The sequence below is a fragment of the Falco cherrug genome, chromosome 2, assembly GCF_023634085.1.
Source record: "Falco cherrug isolate bFalChe1 chromosome 2, bFalChe1.pri, whole genome shotgun sequence".
Lineage (NCBI taxonomy): Eukaryota > Metazoa > Chordata > Aves > Falconiformes > Falconidae > Falco > Falco cherrug.
The window spans coordinates 32,081,957-32,107,701 of record NC_073698.1 but is presented as its reverse complement, the minus strand read 5'-3'; the positions used below and the strand labels follow the sequence as shown (position 1 = coordinate 32,107,701).

The 25,745-nt window shown below is 38.1% G+C and overlaps 1 protein-coding gene across 8 annotated transcripts in view; it reads right to left on the bottom strand.

Moving 5' to 3' along the window:
• ZC3H13 (zinc finger CCCH-type containing 13) overlaps nucleotides 1-25,745 on the bottom strand; it is a 49,590-nt gene that overhangs the window by 3,863 nt on the left and 19,982 nt on the right. For 6 of the 8 annotated variants that reach the window (XM_055701400.1, XM_055701401.1, XM_055701403.1 and 3 more), the window contains 13 exons: nucleotides 24,541-24,680; nucleotides 23,641-23,792; nucleotides 22,130-22,327; nucleotides 20,567-20,740; nucleotides 17,080-17,390; nucleotides 15,678-16,142; nucleotides 14,519-14,701; nucleotides 10,748-11,297; nucleotides 9,533-9,636; nucleotides 8,100-9,131; nucleotides 6,477-6,986; nucleotides 3,059-3,214; nucleotides 1,941-2,141 (listed from right to left, as the gene is read on the bottom strand). In XM_055701400.1, coding sequence (XP_055557375.1) covers nucleotides 1,941-2,141; nucleotides 3,059-3,214; nucleotides 6,477-6,986; nucleotides 8,100-9,131; nucleotides 9,533-9,636; nucleotides 10,748-11,297; nucleotides 14,519-14,701; nucleotides 15,678-16,142; nucleotides 17,080-17,390; nucleotides 20,567-20,740; nucleotides 22,130-22,327; nucleotides 23,641-23,792; nucleotides 24,541-24,680 — 4,176 coding nt within the window. The remainder of the gene's footprint in view (nucleotides 1-1,940; nucleotides 2,142-3,058; nucleotides 3,215-6,476; nucleotides 6,987-8,099; nucleotides 9,132-9,532; nucleotides 9,637-10,747; nucleotides 11,298-14,518; nucleotides 14,702-15,677; nucleotides 16,143-17,079; nucleotides 17,391-20,566; nucleotides 20,741-22,129; nucleotides 22,328-23,640; nucleotides 23,793-24,540; nucleotides 24,681-25,745) is intronic. The other 2 variants (XM_055701402.1, XM_055701406.1) reach the window with 1 other exon arrangement.

Below are 25,745 nucleotides of genomic sequence, written 5' to 3'. Positions count from 1 at the left end.
CCAGAAAATTCATCCACAATAAGAACAACGAAGGGAACACAAAACTCAGCAAGTAAAACAGGGAAACAAATTACACTACCATGAGCAAATCTAAAGTCAAAACACTACATTTTCACTGTAACACACTGAATATCTGGCTCAAATCCATTCACTTTTCAGGGCACCACATTTGTGCCTTTGTTTAGAATGTGTGTGCTGTGGCTGTGTAACCACTCTACAAGGAACCTTCGCTTTGCAGATTACAGAAGAAATGCACACATTTGCAAGCCTACTGGCAGTTCCACGTGTAGCAATTCCAATGCGTGAAGAGACTGCACACACCAAAGGCAAATCAAGGAAGGCACTTCAACCCCCCTTCCTCTCCAGAGCAAGTTCTGCTCAATCCGAGTACACTTAAAACAGCCCACAGGCAGTGCTGGAGAGCCTCCTTTTATCACTACGGACTTTCTGTTTATTTCTAGAGAAGCATGCAAGGACTGCTGAGGTTATTTCAGGTATCATTTTTAATAGCCTGGTGGAGTGATCCTGCACTGCCGTTCCTATTGCAAGGAATCCCTAGTAAAAAGTGTTTTAGTAGTATGCAGCAAAATTAAAGCTTACAGGGAGAGAGACATAGTTCATGCCTTTACTGTATCACAACAATTTGCTAACTCAGGAAGACTCAACATTATATCAATTACATTGGTTACGTGAATTCTTAAGGATAAGAGCTGAGGGTTTTTTAAAACTAGAAGAAAGCTGATACTGTACAGAAAGAGCTGCAAACGTTGCAGTGGGACATTTACAGTACTTACTAATACCAAGTACACACCTCAAATTATACCATCTATGATGCATTAAGAATGTTTGCATTTAATTTGACTTCAAAAAAAGGTAGAAGCAGTAGCAACAGCCTATGATTAGTAGTTACACAATTAAAATGGCTCAAGCAGGCGGTGACATTCATGGAGATTAACAAGGCTGGGAGAAGCAAGTTTATCTTTTTCCCTCTCCACTTATCTGAGACTCCAAAGTTAACAAGACAACTGCATAAAGAATAACGTTGCAAAAAATTAAAAAGTATTGTTTCAAATTAAGAACTAAAATTTAGGAGTAAAATAAAAAAAATCAGAAAAATCTGCTAAAAACAGAGGCTCCACAGATACCATTATGTATAAGCTATAATTTTCTCACATACAGATCCTGGAATAATTTGCATAGAGATCCTACAGAAAGCAATTGTTTCATAGTCCTGAAAACCTATATCCACCATGCAAGTCCTTGCAAGCAGCTCAGCTGGTTCCTGGGATGCCAAAGAGAAAAAAATCAGTATTCTCCCTCATGCACAAGCCCTGCTTACAGTACAGAATTGTAGTAAACTGCACTGGTACAGTTCACGTCCATCCCACCAATCGTGCATGTCTAATGCCATACACTTTGTCCAAATGCCAGAGCTGTGTATTATTTAATTTCCCACTGCTAGCAGAGACATAATATACTAATTTCACATAGCTCCTTCATTCTGACCCAAAAACTCCTATCTACGTGTTCTGGAGAGGACCCTCGGAAGGAAACTAAGAAAACATGCAGAGGACCTTCACAGAAAATAAGAAATCTTAATTCTTTCTTGCAGTATTACTGCTAATTCACTGCAGAAGACACTTAGCACTCAAAAAAACTGCTGACGCTTTAGGCTAGGAAAGCACGAATGCTCTCACAAAAAAGAGTATTCCAACTAGGATGAAAAATTTTGATTAGGCTATTATTCAACACCTCACCACCATGCTGGAATTAAAATACTAATTTGATTGACATGCAGCTGCATTACATTCCTGTAATTTTCACACAATACTCATTATACACTTTCTGTGGCCTTGAAACTTAAAATAATGAACTAATGCACATCTCATAAGGACTTTCACTGAGTAAAAAGACAATTCAACCCCTGCAGAAACAATTACCTTTAGGTTTTTCTAACACTCTCTGGCAAGTCTCTTTAATTTTGGCGAAGAGTTCTGGTCCTGCTAATCTCTTGGAAATGCCAACTCTCAACATAACAGCACCTGGTGTGAATTTTAAGAGTGCAGCCCCAGGCTCACGTGGTTCTTTTGGCTGCTTTGGCATGAGACTGGACCAGTCTACATCTATAACATCCACAGGATCTGCAAAAACATTGACAGAGAATGAGTTACCATGTCATCATCCCTTACAACAGTTGATTAATTTCACATGCTGTGTACATCCCCGTCTCCTAAAAGCAATATATTTTAGATTAATATTGTTCTGCAGTTCTCAAGCCAGATCCTTGGACACTTCAGCTAAGAACGTCAAAACTCACTTAGACTGGTGGAAAAAAGGAACATACAAATATAAAACTCTTTGGATTAAACCCCCAACCTTAATATTCTGCTTCATTTTCATTGCAACTCCTTTGTGGAAAGCTGCTCGGACTCTGCTTAGCCACAGATCTGGACGCACAACTTAAACATGCACAAAAATCCCAGTACAACTAAACATGCTATGACAAATCCAAATTAAATGCTTAAAAAGCTAGTATTTCAACTCTGGATGCTGGATTTTTTTTCAAAGGAGATATTATACTATTTATTGAATAACCATACAACTGCATTTGTCCAGTAGGTTTATCACAGAAAACATAAAACACTGCTGATACAACCCTGATGACCCAACAACTAAACTTACAGCAAGTAGAAAATTCCATGCTTCCCAGTGCATTTGGGAAGCATTTATGAACAGATTTTATCCATGCTTGAAAATATCAGTTCCGAAAAACTATCAAAACCAAATGGGATAAATGAAAACATGTTTATAAAAACAAAAATCTTACCCTTCTAGCTATGTAAAACAAGATAAATATTACTTCACGATACAGGTCCCGGTACTCTTTTCTTACTTTATACTTCTCAGCCTTACCTGACTATTACAGAACAAACAAGAAATATTGAAGAGCATACAAACTGCATTCCTAATTCAGAAATACTGTCAACGTCACAACAGCATTATACGCAAACTAATCTAATCTTTATATTCAAATAATCATAAAGGGGATTTGCTATACTTTTACCAGGCATCTTCTCATCCTCTTGTTGATCCTCCCGCTTTTCAGCATCACCTGCCAGAATTTCATCCAGTTCATCATCACTGATTGGCTCATATTCTCCAGCACCAGATGCCAGTGACTGCACATCATCAATCTTAGCTTCTTCATCTCCTCCTACAGAGACAGATAAATACTGTAGCTTTAAAGCAGTAATTCTTGTTTTCTAAACACACTTCAAGCAGCCTGAAAACAAAGAGGTTCAGCAAACTAAACTGTTAGGTTTTGGGGACAAGTAAATTCAACATGAAAACAGGTATTAACTCATGGAAACAGAGAAGTTATTTCTCCCATACACAATGCAGCAGTTCAAATTTTATGTACCTCTGTTGGTTTTTTGGATGTAGTGTTAGTCAAACTGCACATGGAAGGCCATATTCAGAAGAAACATATATTGATCATCTGATATTTAGGTAATAATACAAATCTAAGTTAGCACCACAAAGTTTTTCAGGTGCTTCAGGTACATGAATTCAAGCTCAGGATTCAGTCTGAAGGCTCTACAAGAGAAAGAAGTAACAAACCCCCAAAATACAAGAACTTGCAAGATACCCTGAATGAAGCAATTATTCACAGAGTTTTAGACTCTTTGTGGAAGTCACCAGAAGAGCTTTTAGAAAGCCATGCCAAACTTCTTCAGTTGTTATGCTCCTCCATTCATGTACTATATGCATATAACAAATACCTGTGCTGTTATATGTAAACATGTTCCTTAAAATCTGTAAACACAAGACATTCAAACATTGCATTTTGCTGTACATGAAAGGAACATCTGAAGGTATTCTCTCACCTCCAAGACTGAAAGATCTGATTCAAGTATTTAGAAACCACACTGCTCTAAACTCAGGCTTTCTTAGGGTTCTCCACCATGGTACTCTCAATGAGTTGTGCCATACAAACTAGACTGAATTAATAGGGATTCTCCCCTGTGGCCAGCTATTCTAGTATCTTCCAGATCCCTCAGCCAGAAGGGAAACGGCCTCTATTTTAAGGTGCCCCCAATATTTTTTTTGCTTGCCTTTGGAAAAGGTACAGATAGGGAAGAGAAAAAAAATATTATTAAATTACCTCAACTAACCTAAAAATCAGCATGGAAAAAGCAAGTAAAAGACATGCTAGTAGACCACCTGACAATGCTTTGGAGGAAGCATATAGCATCTTGGGCATTATTTAAGCCTGCTCCTAGAGCAAACACATGAAGGTTCACGGCATGACAATAACCTAGTAATTACGTCCTCACACATTTTGTTAGATAATATACTACAGTAATTTGTCCAAGTAAATACCAGATACCTCCTTAACCTCATCAGATTTGGAAACTGCATTTAGTTTTCTAAAAAGTTCTTCCTTTTTAAAAGGAAAATAAGGTGATCGGTACTAGATTTTATTTTGTGCCTTAGGATTTTAAATATTCACTGCCTGTATGATCCATCTTCTGCCTCCACACTGATCTACTGGATACACTAGCTCACCATAACTATGTGCTTAGACAACACAGATGAACCATTAAAAAAATTACTGTATTAAGCAATTAAAAATAATAATCCATAGTTCTCAATACATGATTAACACAGATTACTTTTTCAATTTTGAATTTCAAATCAGTCTGGTAATTTCTAATTATAACCCTATCATTACCTTTACTGCTTTTTTGCAATAATGTACTTCTACATTAATCCTGCATTAAAAACATGACATACTAGTCATCTAAAAGAAGCAAGGTAAACAGGAGTAATAAAGTCATGGAAGACAATAAAGTACACTAAACCTCAGAAAATCATAAACATGCTACATACATATGCTTTAACAAAATGGAACGCCCTCTAATATTTTACCAAAGACATTTATTTTTCTAAACAAAATGAATCCTAAATATAGCATAACTTCCTACAGATGATAATTTTCAAAGAATTAAGAACATAACCTTTGAAAAATACAGAAAACAATACACACATTCATACACTTACAAGAAGTCTGCTACAAGAAAGGCTAGAACGTGAAGAACACGTTCAACATGCATGGCCTGTTTAGTTACAGATGCCCTCTTGGAAACAGGTAATGTGCCTAGGAGTAGCCTTTCACCAACTCTCTTCTGAAGTTACCACACTGCACTCTCAGATTTATTCCACCATTGTTTCCTCTAGCTTACAAATCACTGAATTCTGCCCATTACAGCAAAACAGAGCAGACTTTCCCATGCGCACTCTAAATATGATCTTTGAAAAGTGCTTCTACTCTACAGATAATCTCCTTAAATGCAATTTTCTCAATTGAATCAATCAACCCTAATGACCACTTTGCGAGTAATCAGGTAGGAGGTATAAGTAGTATTAAATATTCCTCATCATCCTCTCCAGACAACATTTAACTGCTCAAATTAACAACGAACACTACAGACAATTCTTCTTAAGAATACAAATATGATGAGACAATGTCCTGTTATCTTGTGTAAAACTACAAAAGCTTGATTCGTGTTTCTCTTTCTGCTTCTAAAGACTATGGACTTCAGGTCTTACCATCCTAAACAGCCAAAAATTCCAAATCCTACAATGCTTTTTTTCCTTTCAACAGATTTTAGAGAAGGAAACTTCTGCAGTCACCAAAAATACCCAACTTAACTGAACTTAACTGTAACATACACCAGTTACTCTGGATTCAGACTCTTGCTTCTTCTACATTGTTGATATAGGTGAAAAGTACTTCCCAAACTCCCTATCCATGCAAAGCTCAAGCTGTCTAATCCATGTGACAAGAGTTTGTTATTGTCTGCCTCTTAGTTACTTTATTTATTAATCCTAAACACGTTTTCCCCAGTACAATTACGGCCAGGAAACTGAAGCTGCATTTAATCAGATTACCTCAGGAAAGCCATTTTTGGACTGTTGTGCCAAGCCACACATATGTTTCACCTACTCATCAGACAATCATTTCTATGATAATTGGGCTCTGCAGAAAAATACCCACCACTAAACCCAAAGAACAGATCCAAGTCAACACTTCCCTCCCCCCCCCCCCACCTGTCACTTCTCAACTAAGAAATAGATCTTACAATGATATAACAAGGCAATCAAACTCTGGCATTATTCTTTAACAAACTGCTTATTCAGAAACACTACACCTTGGTGACATTATACCTCAGATCATTTATGCTTCTTTGCCTCAAGACTTCTTCAGAAATTAACAAATAGCACTAACATAATTAACACTAAGGAAGATGCCATCAGATTTCTCTCTTGCTGTGTCTGCTTCCACAGTAGAGAAGCTGGAGCCAACAATCCTTTTAGTAGAAAATTATTCTAATATAGTTCAGTTCAGCACTATGCTAAAAGAGAAAGAATAAAACATTTGTCAATCCAAGTTATTTCCCAAAATATCTCACCTTCCAAACTCTCTACCTTTTCGGCCTCATTTCCATCTTCATAACCTTGTAAAGGTCCTAAGTCTTTGTCTGTTCTTTCCTTCTCTGATGCCGCTGAATCCCGACAAACACCATCAAATTCCTTTTCGTGATCTCTGTCCAGTTTCGTTTCACTGTGTTTTGTTGATTCTTTTTGAGAGGGGATGTCAACAGTTCTGTCTCTCTCTCTCTCAGCAGTATCAGGTAGTTGTCTGTCTCTCTCTCTGTCCAGCTCTCGTCTTTTTTCTCTCTCCCTCTCTCGTTCTCTGAGCCTCTCTCGTTCCCTGCTCCTTGGCCAGTCTTTGTCAACATCTCTGTCCCAGTCTCTCTGTCTTCCCTCTCTCCTGTCTCTCTCTCGTTCACGATCATGTTCATGTCGATCTCGCTCCTGAAGCCTTTCCCTGCTATCAAAGGACCCAGATCTGGAATGGACCTGACGATCTGATTCAGGAGAACTTCTTCTTGAACTGTGGCTTCTTGAATCTTGACGATCTGAATAAAATATTTTTAATATATAAGTGACTACAGCATGTAAATGTAATACCATTTTACTAGACCAAAGCATTTTGAAGATTCAGGTATGAAAATGTACTTCTCAAAAGCATCATCTTCAAATCAGTAACGCCTTCAGATTGCCTATCAATTTAACCTTACTTAAAAATAAAAGGTATTTCTTCCACTCACGGAAGATTTTTAGTGGTTACTTCCTACTATGACAGAAGCCAAACTGAAGGCACATCATTTTAACTCAGAAATTTAGGCAAGGGGGAGAGCAAAACACCAAAACAAAAAAAAAAAAACCAAAACAAACAAAAAAAAAGAATCATCTCAAAATTCAAAAGATGTCTTCCAAAAGCTAGGAATGTCTTAGATAGCCAATGATGAATTCAGAAAAATAATTTCAGGCATGTAACCCTGAGGAGAACACAGAGCTCTAGTGCTTTAGGAGGAAGATATTTTCCTACTGATGCTGTTAAATTTTAAAACATTTTACCCTTTTTTTTTTTTTTACAAGAACTACACAAATAAAACAAGTCAATTGCGATTATTTTGATTTGCAACAAAGATGATTTCCATATGCATTAAAAGCATGCCTAAGAGGAACCATGACAGATTTACCTCAGTGAAAGTAGCTCCTGAGATGATAATGGATCTCTCTTTCAGAAAGAAGAGACATTTTCATTTTACATAACTTCAGTATTTCCATATCAAAATGAATGTTAGTAATGAATTTAAGAACATTATTTAGATAATAAAACTACCTCAATGTTCTGTTAGCACAAGCATTTTCTCTTTCTAAGAGTTCTTTCTGTCCTACAAATCGCTTTATTCCCGAGTTAGCATTAACTGAATCTGACTGAATGTTTTGGTGTAAACAAAGTGGTAATCCTGCCCGCTGAGAATCACCTTCTCAAATATGGTAACACTTGCAGGAATCTTAATTCACTCTAGTTCTACAATGAATGGCAGAGCACCTCCCTCTCCCTTCACACTGATTACAAATGAAAAGGGAATATTGCCATACAAGAATGATTTGGGATTTGTACCTTTGCACTTTTATACAGAAATTATATAGGTTGGTCTCACTAAAATGTATCTTATTACCTGAAGATGTGCTGCGACTGGGTTCCCCTCGTTTCAACTGATCAATTCTGGACTTTCGTTCCCCAGTGATTTCTAAGCTTTTCTTCTCTCTGTCCCTGTCCCTGTCCCTATCCCTGTCCCTGTCCCTAGAGCTACTGTGCAGGATCCTCTTCCGTCCAGTCTGGTCATCTCCACTGCGATGAGCTGACTCATTGGAAGGGGATCTAAGTCTGCTTGAGGCATGGCTCCGATTACTACCAAGGCTGCTGCTGCGCTTCTGATCCACAGGTTTACGGTGTGGTCCATCCTCTATAGTAACATGAGGTGCTTCCACCTTTTCTCCCCTCGTTCTGTGACTTTTCCTATGGGAATCCTCAGTGCTTCGTTCTGGAACAACAATGTCACCACGTTCGGGAACATCTTCATCTGACCAGTCACTAAACGTTGTATCTTCTCTTTTTGGAGGGACATCTGCCACGGCTTTCTCAGGTGGTGCTTCAACCAATTCTTCTTTTGTTACAGGGGGGGTTCTTGGGCCTTTCTTCTTTTTATGATGTGGAACAATTTCTTCATCAGAAACTTCAGAATCACCCTTGGACCTCTTCCGCTTTTTCTCTACATTTTTCTTTTTTTGACCTTTCTTGGGTGAAAAGACCTGGCTTTCTTCAGTCGTTGATTCATTAGCATACCTTTCCACACCACTGTCATCATCCTTCTTTTTCTTTGTGGCCTTTTTCTGTACTTTAGACTTCTTCTTGCTGTCATCATGCATTCTATCAGAAGCATCTCTTTCTTCAGAGGGATGGTGTCCAAGGTTTTCCTGAATCCTGGAGCGGGAGCCTTCTGAAGCATCTGGTTGCTCTCTTTGCTTATCTGCCGAAGAAACCCTCTCTTTAAACTCTGGTTCTTCATAACGCCGGGAACTTTCCTTTCTGTCCGATTTTCTATCTTCTTCTTTCCACCGACTCTGTCGCTCTTCAGTAACATGAGAGGGGCTCAGTGACCGTGATTCCTGTGGCCGCACAACCTGACTCAGAAGTCTGTGCTTTTCATCTAGAAAACGGGAAAAGAAGAATTTACTTGTATTGCTTAGGGAGTTGAGTATGTGAGCATTTGGTATCTTGTGCATGCCACAAAGTGTCTATTAAAACACATAATCCATTATTTCAGTTACATTTCTTAAGTTTTGCTGCTGCTGCAATAGCAACAGACTATTTCCATTTTGGTAAACATGCATCTTAATAGATGTCGAAGTCACTGTCACCTGGCAGATGTAACAGTGACAAAACAAAAGACAAATATATAGATTAAGAAAAATGGTGCTGCTTATAAAAATAAGGGGAGGAGGACACTTACAAAAGCTCTCGCCATATTTCTCCTAAAGATTGCATGTTATTTGCCATAGGTAGAGGGTAAGCCGGATCCAGCTGCAGGGAGAGCTCACTCTTACTTACTTTTATCATCTCCGCTGTTGTAAGCATCACTATCGGGAGAGTGCTCACGGCGACGTTTGGGTGACTGACGAGGACTTGGACTGCTTTCATTTCTGTGACGCTTCCTGCGGAAGAAACACATACAGTTAAATTTCTTCAGGATTCCTTAAAGAACACTATTCATTAATTGAGTTTATCATTAATACAGTGCCTGAAGTTAAGCACCTCATACAGAAGACAATGCATCTAAGGATGCCAGAAAGTTTTGTAGTTTTCTAAGTTGTTCTTCCAAAACAGCAAGTATGATCAGTTTTCTGACCATACTGTAAGATACCTCAAACTAAAACTCTAACACTTACAAAGGTAACTTTTTAGAAGAAGTTATGAAAGACTACCAAGATCAATTTTTCTGTGTGGCAATGATCCTTGCAGTGAGCTGACCCAGCTGGCAGCTAAGCCTCCACATAGACACTTGCTTACTTCTCCTCTCATTGGGATAGGGGAGAGCCCGTGTTAGATGATCTATGGGAATCCACAATTCCTTCACACAAAAGAAACTAATCATTTCCAAGCAAAGCAGCTATTCAAGGCAATGCTGTTTTGTTTACTATTGACAGAACAATGAGAATTTTAGTATACTAAATGAAAAAAAAAGAACTGAATCAGTGCTACACACTTAAAGGAAACACCACACATTTATTTGGGATAATATTCACACCTTCGCTGGTAGCCTTCTGGTACTGAAAATTTAGTAGTGCAAAGGGTAATGCACGTTCCACAGAAGTGTAATGAATAAAGTCATGAACCCTGACCAAGTTAGCTGCTATCTGACTTTCCAGGTTTCAAAAGGTACCACAGTCTGCTATTATGTTCCCAAAAACTCCAGCATTATTAAAGGCAAGACCATGCAAGTATACTTAGAAGGGAAAATGACATCATCCAACTCAATTGTTAGCTCCTGAGTAGTGCCATGATTCCGCACTAACAAGGCATCGGATTAACTTCACCAGCATAGCACTGATTGTGGGGCCACCAGTATATGCCATACAGATGCAGGCGAGCCATGGCTCCATACCAGGCCCCTGCATGAACAAGGTATCTTCTTCCTTATGATACTCCCCCTTCCTTACTAACTTAGTGAAATCAACAGTAAAAGACTGCCTTCCCCTTCCCTGCCCCCCTCCCCCCACCCCCACCCCTTCCTCTTTGATGGAAGTAACATTTGGATCCACTCACTTGGATTTTCTTTCCTCATGGATATCTCTTGAACTTCTTTCTTCTCTGGTATCTTCTCTCTTATCCCTGCGGTCCTCCCTTCCTTTTTCTTTGTCGTCCCAGTCTCTCTGGCGGTCTCTTTCTTTATCCCTGTCTCGACCTCTCTCCCTTTCTCGTTCCCGCTCTCGATCTCTTTCTCGCTCTCGCTCCCTTTCTCGTTCCTCCCGCTCCCGCTCTCGCTCTCGTTCCTTCTCCCTCTCCCTCTCCCGTTCCCTTTCCCTATCATGGTCCCTGTCTCTGTCCCGCTCGCGGTCCCTGTCTTTGTCCCGCTCTCTCTCCCTCTCCCTTTCCCGAGCACGATCTCGTTCCAACTCTCTTTCCTTCTCCCTTTCTCTTTCCCGGTCTCTTTCTCTTTCCCTCTCTCGGTCCCTCTCCCTTTCTCGCTCTCTCTCCCGGGCTCTTTCATCTCTCCTATCATCGGACCGATCTACCCTTCGCTCCTCTCTTCTTTCATCGCGCTCGAGGTCATCACTTCGTCCTTGATGTCGTACTGGTGAGCTTGCTCTCTGATCTGCAAAGAGAAGCAGGTTTGATTACCAAGTGCTAAGGGGACATAAAGTGCTTCCACTACACTAATAAAAACCCCAAAGCTTTTGTTTCGACAATCTAGGTATTGGTCTGCATTAAATGAAAAGCAACTCTGCAGAAACATGAAAACTCTCTTTGGGGAGGGAAAATACAAAAAGTGGTATTAATTTTGAAAGATTTTTTCAATATTTAGCGAGTGGGCTCTCCTTATTTTAACCAAAAGTTACTACAAAGATTTTATTGTCTATCAGATTTTTCTGAATGGCTTCAAAAGGTAATTATATGCCTCACAGCCTAGCTACTACCATTGCATTACTCAATTCAAAATCTGGTATAAGATCCCAAAAAGCTCAAAATGACATATATATGAAAAGACTTCTCTACAAAAATTTTACTTCCTTAACCTGTTAAAAAAGGCATGGGCTTTACAGGAACTCACACTAATACATACGTAAGTTACTGCAAAGTAAGAAATACTGGCCTGTCTCATCACAGGAGAACCCTGCAAAGAAATACACAACCAAATCCATGAAAAAGGGAGAGGCAATGATAAGATACAGGAAGCAGAACTGCTGTATGTTTTCATACATATTCACTGCAGAGTCTCAGTTTTAGAAGCCAAGTTTTTCATTGTTCAGACTGTGGAATAGAGTCAGAGAGAAAACTAAACTTATGTAGAAAACTGCTTGCTGTATGTTTTCATACATATTCACTGCAGAGTCTCAGTTTTAGAAGCCAAGTTTTTCATTGTTCAGACTGTGGAATAGAGTCAGAGAGAAAACTAAACTTATGTAGAAAACTGCTTATCCAAAAGGACAGTGAAACCTGATTTATCTAGATTATATTTACTCTCCATAGATTTAAATGCATTTTGTTAATTATATTTTGGATATCTTTTGAGTATTTCTATAAATTCAGATCGCTTCATAACAATTTCTATGCTGATGTTAGTAGTACTTGAACCACAACAAATCAATAAAACTATTTTTCCACAACATATATTAAAAGCACTATACAAAAGAGCAAAACCCAGCATGAACAGAGGTTGGTATTTTGTGGTCCATTACTTTGAAGCTCAGAATACACTTCACCGTAAATGAAGACAACATCCACCAGGGGCGAGCCGTGAGAGTTTGAACTGGATTAAATCAATAAAACATGCATTTCCATCAGTTTAATCAATTTTCATTTCTGAGTGAATTAACAGCGACTTAAAGCTCCCCTGTTACCGGGTGAAATTAAAAGCAAACTTGAGCAAAGTGGATGTAACACTTTATTTTAAAAAAGGCAAATCATCAATCCACGCAATTGGTTCCATGAACAGGTTTCACATTCTTTTGATGATGCCTGTAACATTGTATGATTTACCGTGTGTATTAAGTATTAGATTTTGTACAGAAGTTCTGTAACTCCTATTTGTTACATCAGGTGAAAAAATATCCACATGAAAGTCTTACATTAGTTAAGATACTGGAAGTATATTAGACAACTTAATGTGGATAGTCAGCACTTCTTGTGACTTCATTTTTTGAAGCACTGTTCAGTGGTTGATTGGAAGACTTACTATTTGCCTTAGTTGAATAAACATGGCCCAAATCTGCAAGCTTGCATTTTAAAATCATACTAAAAAGATTCCTTACATATCGGAACTAAGTACCGACCAAAATGTATCTGGATTTTTCTCTGAATGACAAATGTTAAGACTGTGGTCTAATTATGGAAACTATGACTTGAATTGTGACTCTGACTACATACTATTACAAAATTTGACCTAAATTTTTAAGGAAAAAACCAACAAATCTTATCTCCATTCAAGCTCTTTATATTTCCCCTCTCCAGGAAAACAACAACTCATTCAAAGCAACTTCCCTTCTAGAAATTTATTTTGTTATGATGTCATGTTTTACTTCTAAAGTTTTTTTCTGTTTTTTTGTTGTTGGTTGTGGGTTTTTTTAGTTCTTAATAAATTAAGAACTCTGTATGATATGAATAGTACAAATTACATTATAATATACCTAGGATTTATTGGGGGTGGGGAGGTGGAAGAGATGAAAGCTAGTCTGCAAAAGCCAACCCCCAGGACACATTCAAAGTGCAGGATTTTTCAGGTGACAAGAAAAAGGAAGCCTGCTTTGTTGAAATCCTGCTTTCAAGACAAGAGAGAATCTAAAGCAGAATGTTCCACAAGAACAAGCAACAGACAGATTTCAACAGGCCAAAATGCATCTCTCAAAGTAGCATACAAAACATCCCTTTGAAAAACTCAGTTAAACAACCGCTAGAACATACCTGTCACTTCCCAACTAAAATTCGAGACAGAAAAAAAAACCCACTGTAATTTTGTATTTATTCCTCACAGCTCTTCCTTTCATTTCCATGCTATTTTAATTTCCCTGACTCCTCCTGTTCTCTTAATTGGTAAGCAATACAAATTTTCCAGAGTGAAAGTTGGCACTAGAGACAACACAGTACTCCTTCAGGTGCAGAAGTGTGACATCTTGCATACTATGTCTAAAAGAACAGTCTTTCATACTCTTTCCATGACCACTGGTATCTGCACCAACATTTACTAGCCAATTACTACTGACCACAGTAAAGCATTCATCACTACTAAATTCCCTAGGCAATTAGTTTTTTTTAATTAATCATAAACCTAAACTGTAACTTACTCTAGTAGTAAGTAGTCCATAATTAAGTCAGTCTAGTAGTCAGGCCTTCCCCAAAACACGCGTAAATAATTTACAGTGCAAAAGTACAATGTTTCTGTACAGACAAACAGAACAAGTAATGAAATACAATTGTGATTTTGAGCTTAGATTTATAAGTGTGTACATGAAGTTGAGGAAGAGGCAAAGAGGGCGAAAAATATTTTACGCTGAAGTTGTACATAGTACAATGCAATCTCTGGAAAAAATTTAGTTTGTTTAAAGACCACTTGGATTAATAAAGACAGAAGCTGCCAAAATATAGCCATGGGGAGGGAGAAAGACCATAGCACTCATGTACACTGCCAATACGAGAGATGTTACTACAGAAGGTAACTTAAGGATAGGACTAGGATCAGTGTGCAGTGCCAGATGAGTTATTTATGAATTAGTGGTATAGGGGCAGAACAAGGAAGAAAAAGGAAGGAGAGAGAAATACACATATTCATACATATACATTTGACTACAAATGTATGTGTAAAAATATACATTAAAATACCTCTTTCTCTGTTGTCACGCCTGTCCCGTTCACCATGTCTTCTTTCAAAGGAGGAATCCCTTGCTTGTTCTCGACTGTCATAGCGATCCCGATCAGCGTAGCTACTCCTTGATTCCCAGCTGTCATGGTAGTTTCCACTACTGCTGTGACCATCAACCTGGGATCCTCTAGTCCCCCGACTTCCTAATAGAGATGTATCAATACAAAAGATGAGTTTCCACATGTAAGGAAATCTACTTTATACCAACTGAAGTAGTAACTTCTAATAAACTTGAATTAAGTGTTCATGGAAACAGAAACTGTAGCACTAAACTCTACTTAAGCAACAGCTCCTATTTCATGTTTTAACTGTAAAGTTATTATTTTCATACTGGAGACTCAAGACTTTCCAAATCAGCATCTCCTAGTCATAGCATGAAGCCTCCTGACTGGAAATATAACAGTCCAAAAGCCAGTTCACATTTGTTCTGAGTAGGATGTAAGCTTATAGACAGTGAAGCAGGACTAAGCGGAGAATTACAAATTGTATGGCATTTCCCTAATGAAAACATCATAACCAACCTGAGAAAGCCAAAATATATTTACTATAGGCAACTAAAAGGTGATAAGTGAAGCTGTTCTACAAAGTGCATCAGACTTTCAAAACTACTGCCACAGGTTAAAATCCCACTTTTTTTTTTTGGTCAATTAAGAAGGGGCAGGGTGGTGAAAGGTGGTTCTGTGTGAAAGATGTTTTGCAAGTACCCAAGACATGCAGCTGTTTCTGAGAACACAAAAAACCTGCTGTCCAGTACATGGAGACAAACTGCCCCCTATGAATCTTCTGCTACACATCAGCCTCTCGTGTGTGTAGCCCATGGGAAAACCTAGGGTTGCAGAAACATTAAATAGAGTGGTGTAAGGGTGGGTTAGGGTTTGTTTTAAAATGGGATGGCAGAATACCAGTGTTATGCCACTTTAATGAATGGAGAACACAGGAGTGCTATAAATTTAAGCAACTGTTCCAATTTAACGACAATGGAATTGAACAAAGCTTTAAAAGCATGCACTGAACTGTTTGGCAGCACTTCCATAACAAATATTAAACACGACAGTATGAATATCAATACTCAGTCTCCAGTGATATGGACACTTATTAATTTTTTAAATCACGCAATACCCTTGTCAGATAATTCTGGACCTCTGCCTCGACTTCTGCCAGTTCTATCACTTCTGCTCTCATTTCTGGAGTCACTTCTGGAGTCATTCCTTGTTTCAGCACGAGAGCTGTCCTCTCTGCCATGTGATCTTCCATAGCTGCGCAAGTCCTCCTGATACTGGTCATCCTTTTTATGGGCATCACGACTCTCTCTGTCTCTGTAGTCATGGGAATCCCGTGTGGAGCGCGAGTCTCTCTGATCACGGCTATCTTTGGTATCTCTGCTATAATCCCTCGTATCTCTGGAGTCTCGAGTGTCTCTGGATTCCCTTGGCTCCCTCCGATCTCTGTTGTCTCTTGGCTCCCTCCGATCTCTTCCATCACGAGACTCTCTGTCATCTCTGTGATCCCTGGAGGTACTCTGCTCCTGGTCATAATCACGATCATCTCTTGTTTCTCTGTCTTTCTCCCTTTTCCCTCTAGTTTCTGTAAAATGTTTAAAAGAGTAATACAGTCAAAACATACTTCTGACATACACAGAGAAAATAAAAATTAATATATAAGTAGAAGATCATATTGGGTATCTACATATATATTCACTAAGTTTTAAGGATCTTTTTGTGAATTTGAATCTGTACTTTACAAATATTTACCTGTTCAAAAGACAGCAAGTATACTAAAAATAAATTTCAAACACATTAGAGAGCAAGCACACTTCAATAATTTTAAGGTAGGGTCATTTCTCCTCCCATCAGATTCCTTTTTTTTACAGACACACACATTTAGACCACTTGCTTTTAAGACCTCAATGCCCTGCTGAATTATTATTATTTTTTTTTAAATTACATGTTTATAATGTTACTGCTACAGGAAGGCAAGTTTACAGACAGTCTAAAAAAAGCTGACATATATACTCTTTGTAATCTGTCTTTTGAGAGGAGCAGTGCATTTCCCCATTACAAATTACTCAACCAGCTTTACAGATTTCCAGAGAATGATCATTTCTTTGCACAAACTTCAGGTAATGTCAGTTAAAAAGACAATACATCTCACAGAAAAGAGTAACAGTTACTTACAGTATCCTGCTGCCATTCAGCTGATCCACTAGTATATGCCTGACACCAAGAGAAGACCACTTACCTGCTGACACCAACATTGCGTATTACTGACACCACATCTACACAGATGCCTACAGGACCTTTACAATCAGCTGACCCTACATAAGCAGTCCTGTCAGGAATACTCCACTGCACAGTCCTTGAAAACAGCACCACCAGCACAGGAACAATAATACTGCCAGTATTTTCTTCACCACCTAGCCATTGGGATAGGTGCAGATAATGCCACAATCTGAAAATGAAATTTCAAAATGCAATTTGCAAACAAGTAACAATTATTCTGAAGTGCTATTTCTTATTCATACCATCCCGCCTTTCGTGGCGCCTATCATGAGACTGTGAAGTCCGATCACGATCATGTCTTCCTTTTTCTCTTCCAGGAGATCGGTGTCTTGAAGGGCTTCGCTTCCTCTGAGGAGAAGAGGAAGAGTGGGGGGGATAAGGAGAAGAAGATCGCCTTGCAGGCGGGGAAGCTGTCCTTTGATAGGATGGAGAAGGAGTTCTTTTGCGGTGTGGGGAAGGAGAATGTCTCTGAACAGAGGAGCCTGACTGTGATGAAGAGGAGTGATGTCTGGAGGATATGGGAGAATGATGCTGACCTGATGGGGAAGCAGACCTGCAAGGAAAAGTCAAAATAGGCACACATGTAAAAACTTGGTTTGAAAGGTTCTTACCCTGCCCTACAAAAAAAGTGATTAAAATAATCTGTGCATCTCTTCCCTTTGTCTGATGAAAATAAGTGCTGTTTCTCTACAAAATATCAAAGTAGTCTTCCCTCAAGGGTACCAAGCATATCCTTTCAAAATACACTTAGTTTTAAATGGTTACAGTTTATTTAATATCCAAGAGCAAGTCGTCCAATCAAAACGTTTTTTACACAGTACTACACAGCTACCAGAACGCCTTCCTGGGGAAGGGAGGGAGGAGTCAGAAATTATCTTGCCCACCCCAAAACCAAGAACAGTTGTTTTCTTCAATGTAAAATGCTTTTTGGAGGTCATGGTAAAATCAGGCAGATAATTTTTACACAGTGTTACTTACGGGTAATTTTTCTCATTTTGTTTAAAGCAAAACTGTCTCCTTGTGCATTTTTTAACTACTTCCTTTTATTATAAGCACTGATCTTTAAACAATTTAGGCCTGGATCCTTAAAACTCATATGCATATCTACTTCATATTTTAGCGAGCATTAATGTTTACACGAACAGGGAAAACTCTTATCTAATAGAATAAGAAAAAGCATATGAAGTGTCTCTCATCTTTGAAATCCCATCACTTAACTAAAGATTATCTACACAGCAGTACAAAAAATTCCTCATAATACATTATCCCATACAGTCTAACACGGACAAACACACACTTCAAGCCTTTAGGTTCAGTAGTGGTTTTTTTCCCTTATCAGAATCAAAGCAACTTACCAGTATCTCTTCCCATGAAATATGCATTGCCCTTAAGTCCCAACTCCCTCCCACTTCACAAAATTCTCCAAAGAGAAGAACAGGAGTCAGAAAAACCACACATGGATAATACGTCTTCAAAAATACCACTTAATTTTAAGTAAATTAGTCCCTGCTTTTGAATGTCCATACACAGTGTTGGTGTCTTCAAATAAACATCCAGATCAGACAGATGAAGCTCTCCGTTTCAGGTGGCACACAAATGACAGACTACTTCATCAAAGGCAGTAGTACCTCCCTGCAATCTTCTACAATAACATAACAGTTGGTAAAGATATATATGTAACGCAGCTTTTGCTGAATAACTTGCAAACATTGCAAGAAATTTTTCTCAGCAAGATAGTTGCTGTCAGTTGAGCTCTGAAGAGAATGAGCTCTGGCATAATTCAGGTTAGCAGACTTGCAACCTGTCATGACACTATCTAAAAGCCAAACAGACAGTTGCCCAGCCGACGATACTCATTAGTGGATCTCCTGGCTAATGCTTCTTAAAGACCCAGACTCCGCAGGTAAACAGATTCTCCTCATGTCAAGAACACAGAACAATGATTCAGCTTCGAAGGAGCAAAGCTTCAGGAATGGAAAATGAAGTGAAATCACTGGCAATCTGAGGTAGGAACTCAAGTCTGTAATGAAGTCTTTTTTAGCTAAAAGACAACGTGGTGGAAATCTATTAGTATCAGTATTTCACCTTTCCTTCTAGTCAATATCAGTGACTCAAGAAAATTACCTTCAGAGCCCCATGGAGTAGTATGCTGATTACCATAGGACCAATCTCGTGAAGATGGTGGTTTTACAGCCAGATTCCATTACAGAATCAGATATATTCACCAAAGAAAGCGTCTTGACTTGATTGTTGAGGCACTTCAGACTTGTTGATTGAGAGAAGTCAAACAAAATTTTTGCAGGACAGGCTGAAATAATACTTGAACTGAGCCTGCATACGTCTAAGATGACAATTTGTACACACGGTCACATACAAACGAAACAGATGGCCTGGAATTAGTAGCAAAATTTCCAAAGCACTCTATATTGTATTCTGTCAGTCCTTCCTGACCCTGACAGAATACAATATAATTTCATGATTTCCAGTCTTTAAACTAAGACTACATTTACTTTTCGTCATGAAAACATTATTATGAAACACGGGGTTATCAAAATTGGCTTGCATGGAAGGCTATCAATGGTTTGGAGACAAACAAAACATTCTGAATATTCTTTCCTGCTTCTAGCAGAAGGCCCATTTATCTTCCCTACTTAACATTCCCTTGCACAACACCTGATACATTTGCACAGAACCTCCAAGCAGGCAGTAATGAGCAAAATACTGGAATAGGTCAGAAAAAAATGGGGAAAAGGGTACTGCAGATGTATTTTTCAGTCTCCTTACTACTGCCAGCTGCAGGGGGAATGGGCTGCTCTAATTCCTTTGCTATAAACATTCTAATTTAGAGAAAATGTCTATCAGTGACATCTAGCTTGAAACAATACAGTTTTTCCAGCTGAACTGAGTCACCACAGCAGCAAAAGAGCTTGCTTAAGACTCTTAGGACTGCTGAATGGATGGGTTTTATTTTGCTTGTTTTATCAGCATGCAGATATATGTGACATCTGGCGTCTTCCCCTCATCCTTCAACAGAAGTGCAGGAGATAAGTATGCCTCCCTCTCCATTATACGGACATAGGACTGTAGCAGTATTTAGCACTGCCTTTCTAAACCTAAGCTTACAGACTCCTTCAGCCCAAAATAAGAAGCCTCCTTCTTTCTTTTTAATGGGTGGTAAAAGATTTTTTTCCTAAGGCCTCTAGAACTAGCAGGATGATATCTTCCCTGAAGCTTTCTGCAAGAGTGGTCTCTGAAATTGTCCTCATATTGTACTGTTTAGCCAGCTGTGCTTGATTTTCAGGAAAGATTTGTAGAGGCAAAATCTGTTACCCATTCTAGAATGGAGAAACCCTGCTCCTTCCCCATCTCCAAGACAGAAGACTTCTCATATTTTCTACTTTTTAAGAAGGGGGAAGGTGAGGAAAAGAGAAAAAAAAAAATTCCAAAGGATCATAGACTATGCCTCATATCAGACTTCTGAAGTTCCACCTGAAGCTGAACAGCTGAGAGGAACTGATAAACGGAAGCCCATATCATGACTTGTGTTCTTGACATGACAGGTACTCTCAACATAGTAATTTGGCAAAACCCCGAAAGTCTCGGAGCTCAAGTGTTTGAGGCACACACATACCCACAACAGACACACATAAACAAGTAGTCAAACCAACAGAAGAAGCTTCTAAATTAGAACTATTCATGGAAATAAAATACATGCAATTGACCTCCTACCTGCGAGAGGGTGAGAAGTTATGTTTGTGAGTGGTTGACTTGGCTGGAGCTCGGGAGGTCTGTCTTCGCCTTGCAGCAGGTGGTGAATACTCCCTGGAAGGGGAAGAATTACTGCCAGAATGATCTGCAGGACTAGGAGAACGCTTCTGTCTATGGGAGCTTTCAGAGGGATCCCTGGGAAACATAAACAGCAGGTTGTTTAACAGGTGTAATACGGCATTAGTACATTTCTAAGAAATTACAAACAACTTCAAGACAGAACCTGTTCTTACAAGATCAGGAACTATCTTAGAGTCATTTGTTCCATCTAGGATTTCACATATGAAATTACTTTAATCTAGCAAAACTTAAGAGTGCAAGATATACACTAAAGTTCTCGCTAATCACTGGACTGTAAAATAGAAAACTAGAACATGTAAAACCAAAAATATAGTCTTTTAACTTTACCTAATACTTAATGTGGCCATGAAATGGAATCCCTATCAATGGAGAATTATCTTGCAACCCTATTTAAAAAAATTTTGTAATGTCAGAACTTTATTTAAGAAGCCTCAAGCTCACAGACATTTTCAAACACTCACCACAGTTGCAAATGGATGAGAGATCTGTCGGAACCTTCAACTATTTCACTTACTGTACACCATGAAGATTTGACATTATTTCTTAATTATTATTATTATTTAGGAAAAAAGACACAAAAATCCAACACTGAAATAAAAGGCTGTAGTCACTACAGCAATATCTGATTATAGTACGATAAGCCAAGTACTCTCTTAGTCCTTTCATCAGCACTACCTAGAATGTTCTTTTCTACTGCTTATGACCTCCTTCCAGTAATGGAGTGTTAAAGCATGAGGAAATAATATATTTTAAAGTATGGTGTAACTTATTTAATCAATTAAAAATACACAGTTCAGCAGTCTTCCACTCCTTAGTCTTCACTATACATTAGAAAGCAAACCCATATACCGACACATACCCTATTTTCATCAAGGGAATACAGGACTTAAAAATGACGATGATCTATTTTTCAACTTAAATAGATGCTTATGCTTCAGAAAATAATGGGAATAGTCATAGTAATCCACCATTTGAGAGAGAGAGAGAGATAAGCAAAAGTGAAGTAATGCTAAAATGGCAGTAGTCTTTGACTGCTACAGAAATAGTTTTAACTTACTGATTAGGGAGAGTTTAAACATGCCACTGCCAATTTAGAAAGATATTAGTCCTCTAAAGATTTCAGAAAAGCAGGCAAGCGGACAAGTGAACGACTCTGATAAAGATTTTGGCAAATGAATTGCTCCATTGGTGAAGGTCCAGCTTCCTGAGAAGTAGTGAATCTCTCCAAAGGGCACTTTACAAGCTTACTAAGTTATGTAATTAAGCCTACCAATCTGATAGTTCTAGTCTATCAATCTACCTAACGCACGTAAAGTATTTAATGAGTATTGAAAAGGTTCTTGGCAGAGCAGGTATAAATCCCTTATTATTCAGTGTTTAAAAAAATAACCTGAAAAGCAAGGTTACATTAACGTTAGAAGCTAATAAAGCAATATAACTTACCTCTGCTTCTCTTTTTTCTCCTTGTGCCTTTCAAAGTCACGCCCTCTCTCTTTGACCTCCCTTGTCTTTTCTTCTGAACGTTCTTTCGCCTTATGTTTTTCTTTGTGTTTTTTCCCCAGGGGAGTTTCCTCTTGTACTGGAGGAGGAGGACTAGGGGTACGAGGACCCTTCTTTTTACTCTGGTTACTTTTAGAACTCCTAGAGATAAATTAACAGCAGGGGTGGGGGCAAAATGAAGGACTGTCAACTATTTCAAGTAATTATTTCTCCAGTATTGGCAGGAAAGTTACAATGTAAAGGACCTTGGAGCTTTTATGATAGGAATCACCACTCCATTAGCACAGAGTGTTCAGTAACTGTACGTGACTGAAGGGTAAATGCAGACGGTAAAAACTCACACTGAGTTCTTCAATTTAAAACCTTTATTTCTAAAGCAAGTGAACAAAAACAGGAATTGCTCCTGTTCAGACAGAACTAGTGTTCAAACTCAAAATGCCCTTGCATGAACTGCACACATCAGAGGACCAGAACTCTGCAGAGTATCTTGCCTGTTCAGACTCCTGTTTCTGCAATGCAATACCCCAATCATATGCACAAAATGACTTGAAAAAAATCATGTCTTCTTTTTAACGTTAGCTACCTGACACAGGTTAGAGCATCCAAATATTTTTGAATATGCATCTCACAATATGAAATAGTATACATCTTTCCATATAAACTACTGCTGACATAAACCCTATAAACCAAATATCACTGCATGCTGAATGTCAGTAGCATTCTAGCCCATGCTGTACACTCATGCAGCAGGCACAACATAGTTTTGTACCTATTTTAAAGGGTTTTTTTACTTAGCAAATACAAAAGTGTCTGCTTACACTGCTACAGTACTTACTTTCCTATCTAAAAGCTGTAAGCAGTGACTGAAAAGGTCCTGCAGCCAGCAAGAATTATAAACAGGTTTTGGAGATTGACCTTTTGTGGCAAGGTGCCCAGTTTCAACTTCCTGTGATTTTCACGTACCTGGGCCTTACCTTTCCACCCCACTCCACATCCTCCACTTCTTTTCCCCTCCTAAATTCTGAGAAATTCCCTGCCTTGAAAGTCAAACATTATTTCCTGAACATCAATATGCAATACCAAAAGAATCTGCAGTCAATCAAATTTTAAACATTTTACTTCAGTCTACAGGAGCTACTTCACAGGTTGAAGCATCTCAAATAAAACTGCTTCCCACTTTGTAATGGTTTGCATTTCCTTATCGCCTGCCAGACTCTAGATACTCGAAAAGACCTGCTTGTAAACCATGAAATCAATCAACTGACAACTACATGCATCTAACAATTTTTTGCATAAGATGATTCAGAGTGCACAATTTAGAGACCTTCCCCTAAAGTTATTTAATCAAAGGCCTGAAAGCAAGGAAAATGAAAAACCATATTAATTATGAAAACCCCAATAATAAAAATCCGCATCATTCTGTTCTTTCTCACAAGATGCATCGACATACTGACCTTTGCTGATCCAAAAGTGGGGAAGACACAGTAGATGCTTTCTTTTCTTTCTTACTAGCCGAAGATGCTTTGGGACTGGATCTTCGTTTTGGAGATTTGCTAGACTTTCTTGGTGATGGTGATAATTTAGATCTAACCACCTCTGGAGAAATCTTGAGGAAAAGAATATATTAACTGGTAAGATACTGATGCTCAAAAGCTTAACTGTATGTTGATATGTGTGTCAAATACGTAAATTCAGTATCATCCCACATCCGAGATCTTAACCATGTACACATCTACCTCAAATAAAGTAACCACACTGTTTTCAAAGAACACCATAAAGGGAAGACAACAGGAAAATGGTGGGGGAAGAGAAGATGCACTCTGTAATACATTACAAAAACTGTTACTACAAGTTTAAAATCAGTACTTTCCCATATAGCACTCAAGTTTGAAAAAGAAAGAATTCCTTTCAGGGTTTTGGTTTTGTGGTTTGTTTTTTTTTTTTTTTTTTTTACATCTTCACCAAAATGTCAGGGTTTCTAACACTTACAGCTTTGCCTTTGTCACTCTACTCTGTTACTACAAGACATGTTGGAAAAGCAGCTTGGCAAATGGCTTGTGTTTTCTTCTACACATCTTCTCTGTTAAAGGTTAGCTTTTTATCATTAACATGCATTAAATCCTACTCATTTTATAGCTAACTTCATAAAAAGAAAACTTGGTTATGGTGCTGAATGACTGTCCGAATACTCACAACTAATATCCAAGTCACATACTAAGTTATACACCTACATACTTGCTACTATGTAACACAATAGCACATTGGTAGCCCAGGAAGCTCAAGTCTTCCAGGAAACAATTTTATGAAGCAGCTGATGACTTATTATTTTAATTTCACATTTACGTAATACAAACCTCTTTTTTAATGACTATTTCTTCTCGTTTCTCCATGTTTTCCTGTTCCAATTTCATGAGTTCTCTCTGAATCTTTTGGCGCTTCATTTCCAAAGACAGCTCATGATCATAATCATAATTAACATCTCCATTATCAGAGTCTTTATTTAAAAAAAAGAAAATAATTAGTAAACAATTACATATGAAATAATAATATGTAGCATACTGGATACCAAGCATAAGTATTTCTGTGACTTTTAAGCAGTGTATGAATGGCTCAATGAAGCTAAGCCAATCTTTTCTCTAATTATGTGTGTAAACCTGAAATAACTCCAGTTAGTTCCATATAACCTGCAGTTAAATTCATAAGCTTTATTTAAAAAACACCTTAACTTTTTTCAGAGACCTGCATCAATTATTAAAGCTGAGGTAGCAAGGGAAACCCAGGAAACCATTTATTTATATTTAAATAACAAAAAAAAAATTAAGAGTGTGTCTTCACAAAGATCAAAAATATGTAGAGCACTATTTAATTGGGAAATCTCACATGGAACAGGTTTAAATAGTGATGCTTGATACTAAAGAATTTTGTTTAACAGAGCATCCCACAAATCAATTGATACACTTGATTACATCTACAAATTGATTTTAAAATAAAAGAGGTCTGTATGACCTCTTTCACTGGATAAATGCATATCTTAAGAGATTATTTCTGGTTTTACAACATTATTACTGTTTGGTTTTCACATCAGAAAAGGTGATTATTTCACTTACTTCATTAAGTCATGGCTAGCTTATACCATACGCTTCAAGCCTTGAAATCTTACTGAAAATTACAGCAGTTTTACTCACCCTGTTTACATGTATTTTGTTAATGGTTATTTAAGTCATGCTCAAAAAACACTTCAGGAAAATAACTGTCAGAGAAAAGATGACTTCATTAAAAAGTCATTAGCTTTCACTCCCCTTCCTACACACAGGAACTATATAAAAGGTTTTGCAATAACTAAACTGAAGTCTACAAATTCCATTCATATGTCACAAATGCACGGGAACAGCTTATAGGGAGGTACATTTCCTAACAACATAGGTTCTTTCCCAGACCACCTGTCTGCTTACATAGCACTCACTAGAACTTTAAGAGACAGTAATTCTACTTCATCCACATACCTATGATTAACACGATCTTGAAAAAAACCCATAATCCTCAAGCTGAAAGCCTCAGT